This window comes from Pangasianodon hypophthalmus, chromosome 19 (assembly GCF_027358585.1).
Source record: "Pangasianodon hypophthalmus isolate fPanHyp1 chromosome 19, fPanHyp1.pri, whole genome shotgun sequence".
In the NCBI taxonomy this organism is placed as follows: domain Eukaryota; kingdom Metazoa; phylum Chordata; class Actinopteri; order Siluriformes; family Pangasiidae; genus Pangasianodon; species Pangasianodon hypophthalmus.
The window spans coordinates 5,440,084-5,455,559 of record NC_069728.1 but is presented as its reverse complement, the minus strand read 5'-3'; the positions used below and the strand labels follow the sequence as shown (position 1 = coordinate 5,455,559).

General features: G+C 40.0%; 1 protein-coding gene across 1 annotated transcript; it reads right to left on the bottom strand.

The window, feature by feature from the left end:
• Positions 1-863: 863 nt before the first annotated feature.
• scrn2 (secernin 2) lies at positions 864-12,989 on the bottom strand. Its single transcript, XM_026944660.3, has 9 exons — positions 12,867-12,989; positions 9,730-9,892; positions 9,299-9,480; positions 7,053-7,252; positions 4,811-5,026; positions 3,531-3,696; positions 3,169-3,340; positions 2,835-2,997; positions 864-1,253 (listed from the first exon to the last, which is right to left on the bottom strand). Exons 2-8 carry the CDS (start codon positions 9,889-9,891, stop codon positions 2,845-2,847), a joined length of 1,251 nt encoding a protein of 416 aa, XP_026800461.1. The 5' UTR covers position 9,892; positions 12,867-12,989; the 3' UTR covers positions 864-1,253; positions 2,835-2,844.
• Positions 12,990-15,476: the final 2,487 nt, after the last annotated feature.

The following is a 15,476-nucleotide window of genomic DNA, read 5'->3' as shown; positions in this document are numbered from 1 at the left end:
ATTGCTGATACAGTTGAGGTCAAAAGTTTACATCCCCCTTTCAGAATCTGCAAAATGTTTATTATTTTACCAAAAGAGGGATCATACAAAATGCATGTTACTGTTTATTTAGTGCTGACCTGAATAAGATATTTCACATAAAAGATGTTTACATATAGTCCACAAGAGAAAATAATAGTTGAATTTATAAAAATGACCCCGTTCAAAAGTTTACATCCCCTTGATTCTTAATACTGTGTTGTTACCTGAATAACTGTGTTTTTTTTGTTTACTGATAGTTGTTCAAGAGTCCCTTGTTTGTCCTGAAGAAGGTTCAAACGCTCACAGATGCTCCAGAAGGAAAAACCATGCATTAAGAGCTGGGGGGGTGAAAACTTTTTGAATTTGAAGATCAGGGTAAATTTAACTTATTTTGTCTTCTGGGAAACATGTAACTATCTTCTGCAGCCTCTGAAGGGCAGTACTAAATGGAAAAAATACAATATTTAGGCAAAATAAGAAGAATGTACACATCTCCATTCTGTTCAAAAGTTTTCACCCCCCGGCTCTTAATGCATGTTTTTTCCTTCTGGAGCATCTGTGAGCGTTTGAACCTTCTTCAGGACAAACAGGGTCATTTTTATAAATTCAACTATGATTTTCTCTTGTGGACTATATGTAAACATCTTTTATGTGAAATATCTTATTCAGGTCAGCACTAAATAAACAGTAACATGCATTTTGTATGATCCCTCTTATTTTGGTAAAATAATAAACATTTTGCAGATTCTGAAATGGGGATGTAAACTTTTGACCTCAACTGTATACACTACATGGTAGAGAATGCCACTGAATAAGCAAAGCAGCAGAAATCCAGACAATAATCCAGTGTAAAGTTGTTACTTTTATTCACATTCTCCTCTGAGGACCAGCCAGGCAGCCGAACCCTCGTGAACGTACACAGGAATGATCAGAGTATGCCTCCACTATTCTCTTCTCACACACTCTATTCTCTACACACACACCTTAGTAATCTATCACTTACTCATTAATGTGGTGCGTATATGACTGCCTGGTGCGACAATTACACATGATTATGGGGCATGAACATCTAGTACCTGTATCATACAGTTACAATTAGTGTGGCATGTTAATGGACATCACGATGTGTTGCATTGCATCAGGGGAACTAAGAGAGGTGTATCGGAGCAGACAGGCCCGTCCCGTCCCTCTCCGGAGCAGATCAGCAAGCACTAGCGACATTCACAAGACAACTGCAAAACAGCAGGAACAGCAGCATGTTAAAGACAGCAGCTATATTCATACAACTCGTACATTTTTAAGAGTCTAATTATTACTTTACGAATGCAGTCATGGCTTACGTCCATTTACTAATGAAGCATAAAATAGGAGCATTCTAGTTTGACGGATTATTTGTATAGTAGTATGATGACTTGGATGTATCCATGAAAATACTGAACCTTCTTGTATTAAAAAAAAGGCAAAACTGAACACATACCTTATGATGTATATTTTTCTTTAATTCTATTATTGCAGGTTTAAACTGGCCTTCCATTTAAGGTGCTAATTATTATATAATGCTTCTTTTCATGCTGGTTTTGTGACCATTCAATGAAGACCAGTGGCTGTTCTCAAATAAGGTCATTGGTTGATTGCCTATCTGAAATGAACTTCCAACAAACACAGGGAAAACAGCGTCCCAGAAGCCTAATAGTATATCTGATGGAGGGAAAAAGTCCAGCAAGGAACCAGCCATCTGGTTTATCTGCCAAATGACTCACAGCATCTTGAAAAAAGATTGGGAGTCTTGTTCCTGAAGTTAGTATATATTACTAACTGACAGGAAGTGATCAACCAGAGAGTGAGTAGGTTCGGCCCATTAGTTTTGATTGAACGGTGATTAAATGTCATACATTAAATGTCAATAATACAGGATAGACTAGCACTTCTAGCATCCTAGAAGGCAGAGATAAACTTTTACAACAAAAAAAAAAAAAAGCCATGTTGGTGGATGGGACGGTTCCATGCTTCCAGTATAAACAATACAACATGTAGTGGTTGAACTAATAACCACAAACTGTATAATTGTTTAGATTTATAAGCAACCAGCGGAGTGTATAAGCTTACCTTATACACTTATTGCAAAAACAACACAATGGCCGCTCTGCAGTCTGTGTCCATCTTATACACATGCAGTTATGCACATAATTATAAACTCTCTACAACTGGGGTGAAAGAATTTTCCTACTGATCAACCTGATCACCTGAGCATCTTTACACTTCTAATTAATGCCATTATTATTGAAAGGAAAATATCAAACAAATCAAACAACTGATCTAACCAGACAGGCACAGAAACTATCCAATATATTGAAAAAAGAAATTTAAGATGGCAAACATACTGAAAGAAAATACTAAAAGGAGACACACAACATGCAATACTGTGTGTATTTTATTACTGAATGACATGTCTGTTAATACAGAAACAAAAAAAGCACATTCCACCTTTTTAACATACAGTTAACTCGTTTTAATTTCTCACCCTCAGATCCAAGCAGGCTTTTTTGGCAGCATGTACGTAGCCCACAGTTAATTGGCTTTTTCGCCTGATTAACATTCAGTCTACAAATAACTGACAAAGCAGAAACGCCTAGTTTCCTGCCTCCTCCGTATTGGTGTAGCAAGGGGTCAAAACATCGTAATTGCTACAGCTAATGCGTAATGTTGTTTACTCTGCTTTACTATCCTATAATTATTTAGCTCTGTTAAGCAGCAGGATTAAACAGCCCTGCTTTATGTTAACTGATCAGCGGTCTGGAATGTGGTATATTTACCTGCTGTGTCTCACTGGTAGAACTTTATCTCTGTGTCCACGCAGTCGAAGAAGAGATCGCCGAGCTCCTGGCCCTCCACTTCCCCCCTAAGCATGGCTTCAATCTCCTGCAGACACTGTGACTCTAAGAAGCACATAGTCTCCTGTAGAGACACTGCACCATCCTGAGTCACCAACACACACACACACACACTTAATGACCATGCAAATGGAGGCAAATGATCTCTCTACTTGCTTTAATGCCCTGCTTCATCTTGTTCTCATAAACTGCATCTCTGAGGAATCAGAAACATGTGACGTGTAAAATTTTACCGGTTCGTGACATGACTTCTCACCGGATTTGCCTCCACGGCAGCCTGGTGAGCTTGATAAAGCTCGTGCTTCCTGTCCACCTGACGCTGGAATCGAGGCTGAGACTTCACAGGATCATCTGAGCCATACTGTGGGGACATCACCATGGTAACAGGGCGCACGCTGTCCGAGAAGATGAATGGCTTGAAAACAGACCTGTAGGGTTAGGAATGCCACAGTGAAACGTCCTTTAGAGGAGAAACTGTAAGAATTTAACATAAACCAACCTCAGCCTGAACTAACGCAGGTTATGAGCAGTATCACTTAACATGGCGCACTGCTAGAGAAATGCTTAATTATTAGCATCACTGGCAGTATGGTGTGAAGTGTCCCTAAAGAGGGGAACCTGGAGGGATCTGGGGTGGCAGTGAAGAAGTGAACGCAGGGCATGCTGGGATCTCGGGGGAGGATGGAAACCATGCTGCCTGTGGTGCGGAAACCTGCCGAATCCATGCAGATGCCGCTGGGCTTGTCCCTCAGGATGCTCATCATCACCTCCGCTGTTACAGAGCCTGCAGTCACACACACACACGGACCCACACATACACACGGACCCACGCACACACACAGACCCACGCACACACACAGACCCACGCACACACACAGACCCATGCACACACACAGACCCATGCACACACATAGAGAGAGAGAGAGAGAGTTCAATTCAATTAAATATCACTTCATTCTAGGCAACTTTTTACTGTATTATGTAAAGTCTTGAGTCTTTGAAACAATCTGCATGCATTGTTTAAGAACTACAGCACATGGCTGTTGAATTCTCTGTTCTGATTGGTCAGAAGGTGTTGACTGATTTTCTGAAACAGCACATCACAGGCTTATAAATGCGCTTGTTTTAAAATGTTATCATTTATATGCTAACTAAGTAACAACATGTATGAAGGACGTTCCACATAAAGATTAAAAATGTGATTAAAAAGAAAGAAATGGTTGATATGTGAAATGTTTATTTAACATTTTTTTTGGAAGGAGTCTCTAGAGTCAGATTTTTGTAAAAGTCTGAGGGAAAGCTGTTCCTTTTAGACTTCAGGACAGAAGGTTTGGCGTTTTTTTTGTCTTATTAACTCAGAGAAAGTAGGCATGCTAGTGAGGGAATGAATGTTTACAGCTGTTATAATGTAAATGATAACAACATTAAACATAACATTACATGAATTAAAAATGACATTTCATTCTTTAATAATGGCCAAATTGCTGTTGTGTAAAGAAGAATAAATAATACACTCTGGATGTGCTTTTATTGGAAAATAATCAACTTCAGGATGGTAAAAGCTATTCTGCTTAGTGTCGGACCATATCACACCACGCCGTCACACATTTATTTTCCTATAACCGCATGGCCTGTCGTTTTATTCTGTATAATGCATAATGTATTGGCTCAAACTTAATCATAAATGTGTTCTCTCTGGACATCACACAGAACACCAATCAGTAAACAGATATTACAGACAGATATTACAGTCCCGGCTACATTTTTAATCACATCTTCCTTAAGCAATACAGAATTCTGTTCAACCTGAAGTTCTCATTGTCACTGGATCTTATTTTAAAGCGATGTACAGTATCCCTGTAACTGTAATGTGTACAGGCTGGAAACAGATCACGCACCATCATGTTCCTGAAGCAGCGCTGTGCCTCCTCTATAACGCTGCTTGGCCAGCTCCATTCTAGCAGGGGGGTTGTCTGGGCTAAACGCTGCTGTGAAGCTAAACTCATCCTCTCCGTTCCACCAGCCCTGAGACTGAGCGCTACTGCGCAGCTCCGGATGCTCCGCAGAGATCTCAGTGCCTATCGTCAGCTGGTTGGAGATGTTCTTCACTCCCTCTGACAGAGCAAAAAAAAGGAGATGTGTTTGCTTTCTGAACGCATAGCTGTGTCACTCTGACTAGGTCCAGAAGTTTGTCTGCACCACCAATTACACTATAGTTATTTAACAAGTTATCAAATAATCATTGGTGTTGATACTTAGTATTTAAGAAAATATTCTTCAAACCTCAAACAAAATGAAATTTTGCATTCATCTAAGATCCAAGGAAAGAATGAAATTGAGAGGTTTAAAAATACATGTTGGTGTCTACAATTGCTGAAAAGATTTTTTTTTTTTCCAAAGGCTAAAATTGTGTGCATAAAACGTGAAATAACGTAACAGTTTTAGGATAGTTTCAATGGAGGAAAGGTGTCATTTAAAATTAAATTAAATATTAATTAAATTCAATTAAAAAAAAAAAAAAAAGAAATCATTTAATTCTAGGCAACTATTGACTTATGTAAAGCTAAATGTATGTCACTGAAACAATATTAGTCCAGGAGTGTGTACAAGTCATCAAAAAATTTATTTTATAGTATATATATATATAAAAAAATAAATAAATGGAAAAATAGAAAAAAAAAAGTTTCCCCTCATTATTGTTGTCTGTTACACTGTTATATACGGAATGTAATGTAAATGTATTGTACTGCAGTGTGAGAAATGTGAACACTGCAGAAAAACAATGATTGTTAACAAGCAAAATTACATCAAAAACAGGCAAATTTATCTACCATTTCTTATTAGAAGATTATTATAAATCAAATATAAGATTATTCAGCCTGTGTTTAGATGTCTTTCCTCATTTCATGCTTGTTCTATTGGCAGATCACTTTGCTTCTTTCTAGAAATTAATGCATAAACTTAGAAAAATTATCCACCAACAGAACAAGGTTAAAATGAGTAAAACCTGTTTTAGAAATAGGTTTATAACTCATATATTTGGTTTATTGTAATCGTATAATAGGAAATACTAGATCAATTAGACTATTTTCAAGATATTTTCTTACCTGCACAGTTGTGAGAAACAGAGTCAGCAATTACTGTCAATTACGCTGATGTTATTAAGTGGGATTATATTTTATCTAACACTTGCGCTATCTTCATACGCACGGACAGGAGTAGTTAGAAATATATGCACATCGTCACGCACAAGAATAACTTGATAAATCACATTCTATGCATGGAAACTGTTTATACACAAAACTATCCGTACGAACGGTTGATAAATGAGACTCCCGGTTTGTAATTTGTAATCAACTCATGTTTAGCAGGCTGAATTGTCTCAATAAGGGGGAGCTATTAGCACTTAAATAGCTTTTGTGTTCTTTACTGAAAGGGAGGATGCTGGTGGTGCTGAGCATCAATAACACTAAGCTATAGAACTCTCACTGATGGAGAAAAAAACAGGGATCTGAATAAAACTGTTACCTTCACTGTTATTAACTGTAGCAGATGGCAAATCTTAAACGTTTATAGAAAAGATGCTTGTTTGGAGCATGTTGTCTTCTTGGTGCAGATTCGACCTAATTCAAGCTGTCTGATTGACTGAGTAGTTACTCAACAGAGGAACATCCATCCATCCATCCATCCATTTTCTGTACCGCTTATAATACACAGGGTCGCAGGGAGTCTGGAGCCTATCCCAGGAGACTCGGGGCACAAGGCGGGGGACACCCTGAATGGGGTGCCAACCCATAGCAGGGCACAATCACACACATTCACACACTCCGGATAATTTAGAGATGCCAATCAGCCTACAACGCATGTCTTTGGACTGGGGGAGGAAACCAGAGTACCCAGAGGAAACCCCCGAAGCACAGGGAGAACATGCAAACTCCACACACGGGGTGGAGGCGGGATTCAAACCCCCAACCCTGGAGGTGCGAGGCAACCGTGCTAATCACTAAGCCACCGTGCCCCCACAGAGGAATATATTAGTACATTTAATTCTTCAGTAAAGCAGATATTTTAATGGTGAAAAATAAAAACCTCATGTCTGATTTCTTAATAAAAGAAGCAAAAGAGTGATTGATCTCTGACCTGTAATTTTCTGAGCAGCCCAGAGCTTCCCAGCAGTCTCCAGGACCCAGGCTTCTTGGCGATCAGCCAGCAGGAAGGTATTTTGGTAGCTGAAGTGTTCAGGATCCTCTCTGCATGCTCCACCCTGACCATGCTGTTCCAGCAGCTCCGTGATCACGCGCAGCGCGGCCCACGCACTGTCACCACGCTCCAGAGCCAAACTGAACACACACATACATACACAGAGAGAGTACACAAATTTTATCCACCGTTCTTACACTCCCAACCTACAGTTGAGGCCAAAGGTGTATATACAGCTAGGCTAAAGACATTCAAACTCAATTTTTCACACCTCCACACATTTTATGTTACTGTGCATGTCCTGTGTTAAGTCAGTACTTTCGCAATAATAGCTAAGAAACAGCTTTATTTCAACTTTTATTTACTATATCAGATTTTCAGTGGGTCAAAAGTTTACATACATTTTGTTAGTATTTGGTGGCGTCACCTTTTATTTGCTTCTCACAATACTCGCTTTTTCAAGACACGCTTTTTCAGTTCAGTCCACAAATTTTCTAAGTGATTCAGGTCAGGGTTTTGTGTGATAGGCACTCTAAGTCTTTCACTTTGTTGTCTTTAAGCCTTTTTGTTACAACTTTGGAGATATGTTTAGGATCACTGTCCTGCTGGAAGACCAAGTTGCGACCAAGTTTTAATTTTTCTGGCTAATGTCTTGATGTCTTCCTTCAGTACTTCTAGAGTAATGCACAATATGATGCTGCCACCCCCATGCTTCATATTTGGGATGGTGTCCTTTAGATCAAAACCCTCATCCTTTTTCTTCTACACACAGAAGAACATGACCAGAGAACACTCCTCCAAAAGGCTGGTGATCACCTGCAAACCTGAGTCTGGCTTTTTTATGCCAGTCTTGGAGTAGGGGCTTCTTCCTCCTGTGACAGCCTTTCTTAACGCTAGATGTACATACTTTGGTACCTGATGCCTCCAACTCCTTCACCAGTTCCTTTTTTGTTGTCTGGTTTTCAGCTGAACCTTTCAGACTAAAGCTCATTCATTCCGTGGGAGGTAAACAACAATGTAGTTCTGTGTGTTCCCAAGATTTATATATTTGCATATAATTGTTTGTACAGGTGCTAGTGGTACCTTCCTTTGTTTGGAAATTGTTCCTAAGGAGGAACCGGACTTGGGGAGGTCCACAATTTATTTAGTTGTAATTTTGGTCTTGCCCACAACTGAAGCAACTATTAAGTGCTCCTCTTTTCTTTTTCTTCTTCTTTTCGGATCACCATAATACAAATACTTTTCAAAATTCTCAACCATGATTAATATAAATTCTGCAATAGTAAAGATTAGCAGAAAGCAGTAAAAAGATCACCTGAGTCAAAAACATGAATCTGAGGCTGCAGTGGACACAGACTCACCAAACAGAATCAACTGTCTAGTTTCAGTGCTCCTGTGCCCACTGTAGTCTCAGACTCCTGTTCTAGGCTGACAGGAGTGGAACATGATGTGGTCTTCTGCTTTTGTAGCCCATCCACCTCCAGGTTTGACATGTGCATTCTGAGATGCTTTTCCACTCACCATGATTACAAAGAGTGGTTATCTGAGTTACCATAACCTTCCTCAACCCCCACCCAGGCCAGAAAAATCCCTTCTCAAATTATTGTCTATTATTAACTGAAAAAAGACAATTAAATTAAAACAAAACCACAGACTTATAATACAGTAAATCACAAATTGCTGGTCTAAATGTCCCTCCTGAAACCATGAATGAGCAAACAGCATTTTAAATCACTGTCCAATTATAATTACCATCAAGATGATTTGTAAAGTGTTACAGCAGACACTTCATTGTGGGCCTATTAAATTTTTTTTCCTTTTCCTAGTCAAAAATTTCAATTGAATACCTCTGCTAGAGACTGTTGCATGAAAATCCCAGGAGATCAGCAGTTTCTAAAACACACAAACCAGCCTGTCTGGCACCAACAACCATGCCAAGGTCAAAGTCACTGAGATCACATTTTCCCTCATTCTGTTGTTTGCACATTAACTGAAGCTCTTCACCTGTATCTGCATGCTGTTATACACTGCATTATGATCGGAAAATTGCATGAATGAGCAGGTTTACAGATGTCCCTATTAAAGTGGCCAGTGAGTGTATATGTTTTTTTGTTTTTCATTAACAAATTTATTAATCCATATTAACAAATTTATCAAGATCATATAAAAAACATGGCAAGACTCACCGCACCAGGTCCATGCCGAGCAGCGCTTCCTCCGGATTTACAGGTTCACGGGTCCACACGGCCTCATTCCCTACACACACGCCGTGTTCGTTGGCTCCCATCTCAGCCCCCCACAGCCAGGCAGGCCTGCTCAGCACCACCGCATGTGTGTGCTCCACTTGTGGGATTGAGATGTATGTGCACTGGAGGGGAAATGTAGAGCCCGGTCAGTCATGGTTCAGTATTTACAGATTCGTTCCCCCACACTCTGTTCTGTTCTCACACTGCACATACGTAGTATTTTATAGCATAAAAGAGTGCAAGTTAACGTTGAGTTAATATATACTGAAATTTCCCAGCAGTGCCAACATGAGTAGATCCCCATAGTGCTTAGTGATCTCCTCGTAGTGTGTTCAGCTGCTTTATGTCATGTGGAAACAGGATCCGCTTACCTCCACTGTGGCGCCGGGGCTATGGGAGGCAGCAGGGTAGTAAACCACTTCCTGCACCTCGTCCCTTGGTCGATCAGAATTCTTACCAAATATCACATGGTCATATTTAGAACCGGGCGGCAGAGATACAAAACAGTCACATGACTGGGGTGGTTCGGCCATCCTAAAATAAATCAAAGTAACGTAAAATGTAAAAACATCTAAAATTATGATATTTACTCCTATTATACACACACCACCTTCTCACAAATTAAACACTCCAGCAATTCATGCATTGCATGACGGAGGTCTGTGATAAAAATCAGACAAACCAGCATTTATTAAGTATGAAAACACACAACAGGTTGTGCTGTTGCATGAAATTTATTTTCATATTAAATTTATTATTAGCTTCATATAAGAACACAGCCTGAAGTGTGTTATTCCATCTACAGTCAGGTCAATAAGTATTTGGACAGTGACAGTTTTCGTAATTCTGCCTCTGTACACCACCACAATGGATTTGAAATAAAGCAATCAAGCTGTGATTGAAGTGTAGACTTTCAGCCTTAATTCAAGCGGTTTAACAAAAATATTATATTAACCATACAGGAATTACAACCTTTTTTTTTTTTTTTTTTTTTTACAGAGACCCTCCATTTCCACAGGCTCAAACGTAATTGGAAAATTAACAATCATAAATATTAAGATTATTTTTAATAATTAGATGCAAATCCTTTGTAGTCAATGACTGCCTAAAGTCTGGAACCCATGGACATCATCAAATGCTGAGTTTATGAAATACGAAAATTGTGTCACTGTCCAAATAATTATGGACTTGACTGTATCACATCAATTTGCCAAAGATTAAATTTTTAATTTATTAATGGACAAAACATCACACTATTTAACCGTTTATAGTTACATTTAATGTTGTGGAACGTCCACGAGACAAGTTAGGTCCTGTTAGCACTTATAGCAGCTGTAAACACGTTTTACTCTCTTTTATTCTCTCAGTTACTGGTTCTGAGAAAACCAGAAAGTGTAAACTCCTCTGTGCGGAAAACTATTTTACAGACTGTTATAGCTCTTATAGTATAATAGTAGACCCTCTTTCTCACTCTCTCATTGCTATATGCTTTGCTTACACTCTCATGCACTTTCACTCTCTCCCTCCTGATTGGCTGCAGCTCCTGCCAGTCACAATGTGGCCAGACTTCTTTCAGCTTGCGCATAATGACATATCTGAGCTAGCATATGACATATGAGGACAAATATCCCACCAAATCAGACCTGATACAGCTGACCCTACATTCACAATAGCAGAGCAAGAGTGGGACAAGTGACATTTGAACTGAGATTTTCTTGCTTCTATGCAAATTAGGTATGATGAGGTAAAGCAACATTATTCATTTGTGAGTTCAATCAGGTGACTCAGAGTAGGAGAATGACCTGTACGCGTTCAGTAGAACTCTCCAGGATTACAGTTAGGCACCTTTGCCCTTCCATAGACACTAATTACTAACTAATTCAAAGGCAGAGTTATACTTCAACTCCAGGATAAATGATTTGCTAATTTGTGTTTCATTCATTTATCAATCCACCAGCAATCGGCTGTAGAAATACACTACATAGCCAAAAGTATGTGGACACCTGACCATCACAGCCATGTGTGTTTCTTCCCCAAACTGTTGCTACAACACTCGAAGCACACAATTGTATAGAATGTCTTTGTATGCATGCGGCATTTCAATTTCTCTTCACTGGAACTAAGAGGCCCAAACCTGTTCCAACATGACAATGCCCCTGTGCACAAAGAGAGCTCCATGGTTTGACAAGGTTGGAGTGGAAGAACTGGAGTGTCCTGCACAGAGCCCTGATCTCACCCCCACTGAACACCTTTGCGAACATTGACTGCATCCATGCCACATCACCAACATCAGCGCCTGATCTCACTAATGCTCTTTTGGCTGAATGATCACAAATCCCCACAACCACACTCCAAAATCTAGTGGAAAGCCTTCCCAGAAGAGTGGAGCTTATTATAACAGCATCTGGAATGGGATGTTCAACAGGAATCTGGAGTTTAAACAGGGGAGTCAGAGCACCAAGAAAAATCACTTGTATGGATTCAGGAGAAATCTCTAGGATTACACAGACATCACATCCTGACTAACTGGCAGATTTCATACTCAAACTCCAGGATGCATTCATCTATCATTCCACTTGCAATAGCTTTTAGAAATAGCTAGTGGTCCCTTCGTTTCTTTCCTCTGGTTTAAGGTTAATATTGATTTCGTTTTAAACTGTATGATTTATGGAAGGGGGGCATGGTGGCTTAGTGGTTAGCTCTGTTGCCTCACACCTCCAGGGTTGAGGGTTTGAATCCTGCCTCCTCTTGGTGTGTGTGGAGTTTGCATGTTCTCCCCGTGCTTCAGGGGTTTCCTCCACGTACTCCGGTTTCCTCCCCCAGTCCAAAGACATGCACTGTAGGCTGCCTGGCATTTCCGAATTATCCGTGGGGTATGATTGCGCCCTGCGATGGGTCAGCACCCTGTCCAGGGTGTCCCGAGTCCCCTGGAATAGACTCCAGGTTACCCTGAGACCCTATAGGATAAGCGGTACAGAGGATAGATGGATGGATGAAAGGATGGATTTCTGGAAGATTTAGGATTTAGACCATTTCTAAAATGGCAACCCCAAAACAAAGTCTTTCTGTAGTCAGTTCATGTTAGATAGTGCATTAACTAAGATGAATGAGCGACAGCATTCGTGTTAAAGCTGGAAATGTGTCTTTTTGTTTGTTATTGAACACACAGGGATGATGAAGGAGATTAAACACCCACCAGTGTTAGCCTTAATTCTTCCCTCGAGGCTTATCAGCTAACCTCAAGCAGCAGCACAGACAAATACAAACCTGCTACCCGTCAAATACACCTGTCACAGCTGAACAAGCAGCTCGACATGACAGTGTTTGTCATTTAAATGGCCTGTTTGCTCTAACCGCATCATCCTAACACATACACACACACACACACACAGGCTACAGCAGTGTATCACATCAACACGACGCCCGCGCGCACGAGCTCCTTACACTTCCTGTGTAGGGCTTCATCAAATTCCTGTAAACTTATGCACCAAATCAATGAAGTTTTTACCTTTTGTTTCTTCTTTAAAGGTCCAGATCCGGCAGCTAGCAGGTACAGGAAAAAGCAGGGCTCTGTCTGGCAACCTGCTGTTAAAGTGGTGTCAAAATAAAAGCCACCTAACGGCTAGTTCCCAAGAAAATCCCTGCTGAGAAAAACAATAGAAAGCTTCATAGAATGCTTTTTTAATGGTTTTAATGGAACTGTAATGGTGCCTGTGGGTCTCTACTGGTAATCTGTTGCCTTCTATTAATAGCATTTTATTATGTCTAGTGGATACTATTATGGAGCAGTAATGGTAATGGTTTTAATGGTCAGCTGATGGTTTGTAATGGTATTTGTAGTGGAAACCATTAGAATTTCTGTGATGGTTTCAATTTTTTTTTTCAGCAGGGTCACAAATGAAAAGTTGGTTAATAGCTCCCACATTAAGAGAGGAATAAATCATGACAGGGTGTGCTGTTATAGGAAAATAATCAGTGAGTGGTGTGATATGATGCAGAGAGCCATTACAGCTAAGAAGTTGATTATTTTCCAATAACAACACATCCTGAAGTGTTTTATTCTTCAGTAGTTTGCCAACAGTTTTTTTTAATTTTTTTATTTTAATTTATTCAGTGACACATCATACTTTTAAGTGTTTATAGTTACATTTAATATTGTGGAATATCTGTGAGATAAGTTCCTGTTATCACTTACACTCACCAACACTTTATTAGGAACACTACACTAATACTGGGTAGAGCCTCCTGTTGCTCGCAAAAAAGCCTCAATTCATTGTGGCGTGGATTCCACAATTCCCGATAATGATAAAAATCACGTTGACATCATTGCATCACACAATTCCTGCAGATTTTTCAGGTGCGCTTTCATGCTGTGAATCTCCCGTTCTACCACATCCCAAAGGTGTTCTATTGGATGCAGATCCGGTGACGGGGAAGGCCACTGAAGAACACTGAACTCAGTGTCATGTTCATGAAACCAGTTTGAGATGACTTTTGCTTTGTGACATGGTGCATTATTAAGCTGGAAGTAGCCATTAGCAGATGGGTAAACTGTGGCCATGAAGGGATGCACACGGTCAGCAACAATACTCACATAGTCTGTGGCATTCAAGAGATGATTGATTGGTATTAATAGCCCAAAGTGTGCCAAGAAAACATTCCCCACACCAATACACCACCTCCACCAGCCTGGACTGTTGACACAAGGCAGGTTGGGTCCATGGATTCATGCTGTTGGTGCCAAATTCTGACCCTATCATCCATGTGCCTCAAGGTTTGATGTGTTTTGCTTTCTGAGATGCTTTTACTGCACACCACAATTGTACAGCGTGATTATCTGGGTTACTGTAGCCTTACTGTCAGCTTGAATCAGTCTGGCTATTCTCTGTTGACCTCTCTCATCAACAAGGCGTTTGCATTCACATAACTGATCAATTCTCAGTAAACTCTAGATACTGCTGTGTGTGAAAATCCCAGGAGATCAGCAGTTATAGAAAAACTCAAACCTGCCTGTCTGGCACCAACAGTCCTGCCACGGTCAAAATCACTGAGATCACATTTTTTCCCCATTCTGATGGTTGATGTGAACATTACCTGAAGCTGCTGGCCCGTATCTGCATGATTTAATGCATTGCACTGCTGCAACATGATTGGCTGATTAGATAATTGCATGAATGAGTAGGTGTACAGGTGTTCCTAATAAAGTGCTCAGTGAGTGTACATTATGGCAGCTATAATCTATCCTTTTTTTCCCTGTATCTCTCTCTCTCAAAGTTAATAAGACAAAAACAAAACAATCACAGCTTGTCATGTTGCCCAAAATCCTCTGTCCTGAAGACTTTTCTGTGAGTAAAAAATTACTGACTGTTACAAAGTGCTAACAACTGGGATTCCTTCCCTAAATGTTTAATGGACCCCTCCTTACAGCTTCCCTAAATAAACTATTATTAAATAACAACTTTATTAAATAACAACACAATTGATAATCTGTTTATTAGTAGCCTTAGATTATGTGGATGAAAAGGTTCTTCGGCAGCGATTGATGCAGAATTTTACAACGGCTTCAAATGTGGCTCAGGCAATCAGATTTCAGAACTGAAACTATCCCTTTTACAGTAATGGGATCCATCACACCTGATCATCACACCCATATATGCGTCTTCCCCAAACTGTTGCCACAATGTTAGAAACACACAATTGTATAGAATGTCTCTGTATGCTGTAGCTTTTCAATTTCCCTTCACTGGAACTAAGAGTCCCAAACCTGTTCCAGCATGTCAATGCCCCTGTGCACAAAGCGAGCCCCATGAAGACATGGTGTGTGAAGGTTGGAGTGGAAGAACTCGAGTGTCCTGCACAGAGCCCTGACCTCAACCCCACTGAACACCTTTGGGATGAACTGGAACACCGACTGAACCCCAGATCTTCTGACCTCACATGGCCCCACTAACTACAGCAAACAGTTGAGCAAACATTGGTCGAACATTTTTTTTTTTTTTTTATTAACAGTATTCATTATTTAGAGACACTGGATTTCTTCAGTTCGTTATTACCTGATGTTAGGTAATGTAATGCTAGTGTATTTCATAAGATGTAGCCTACTCTTGTTAGATCTCAA

Excerpts from the sequence above, each read along its gene's own strand:
- scrn2 (XM_026944660.3), bottom strand. The coding sequence starts at position 9,891 with ATGGCCGAACCACCCCAGTCATGTGACTGTTTTGTATCTCTGCCGCCC. Across the intron at positions 7,253-9,298 it reads CTCGGCATGGACCTGGTGCG|TTTGGCTCTGGAGCGTGGTG; the intron begins GTGAGTCTTGCC and ends GTGTGTGTTCAG. Across the intron at positions 3,341-3,530 it reads GCCACCCCAGATCCCTCCAG|GTCTGTTTTCAAGCCATTCA; the intron begins GTTCCCCTCTTT and ends CTAACCCTACAG.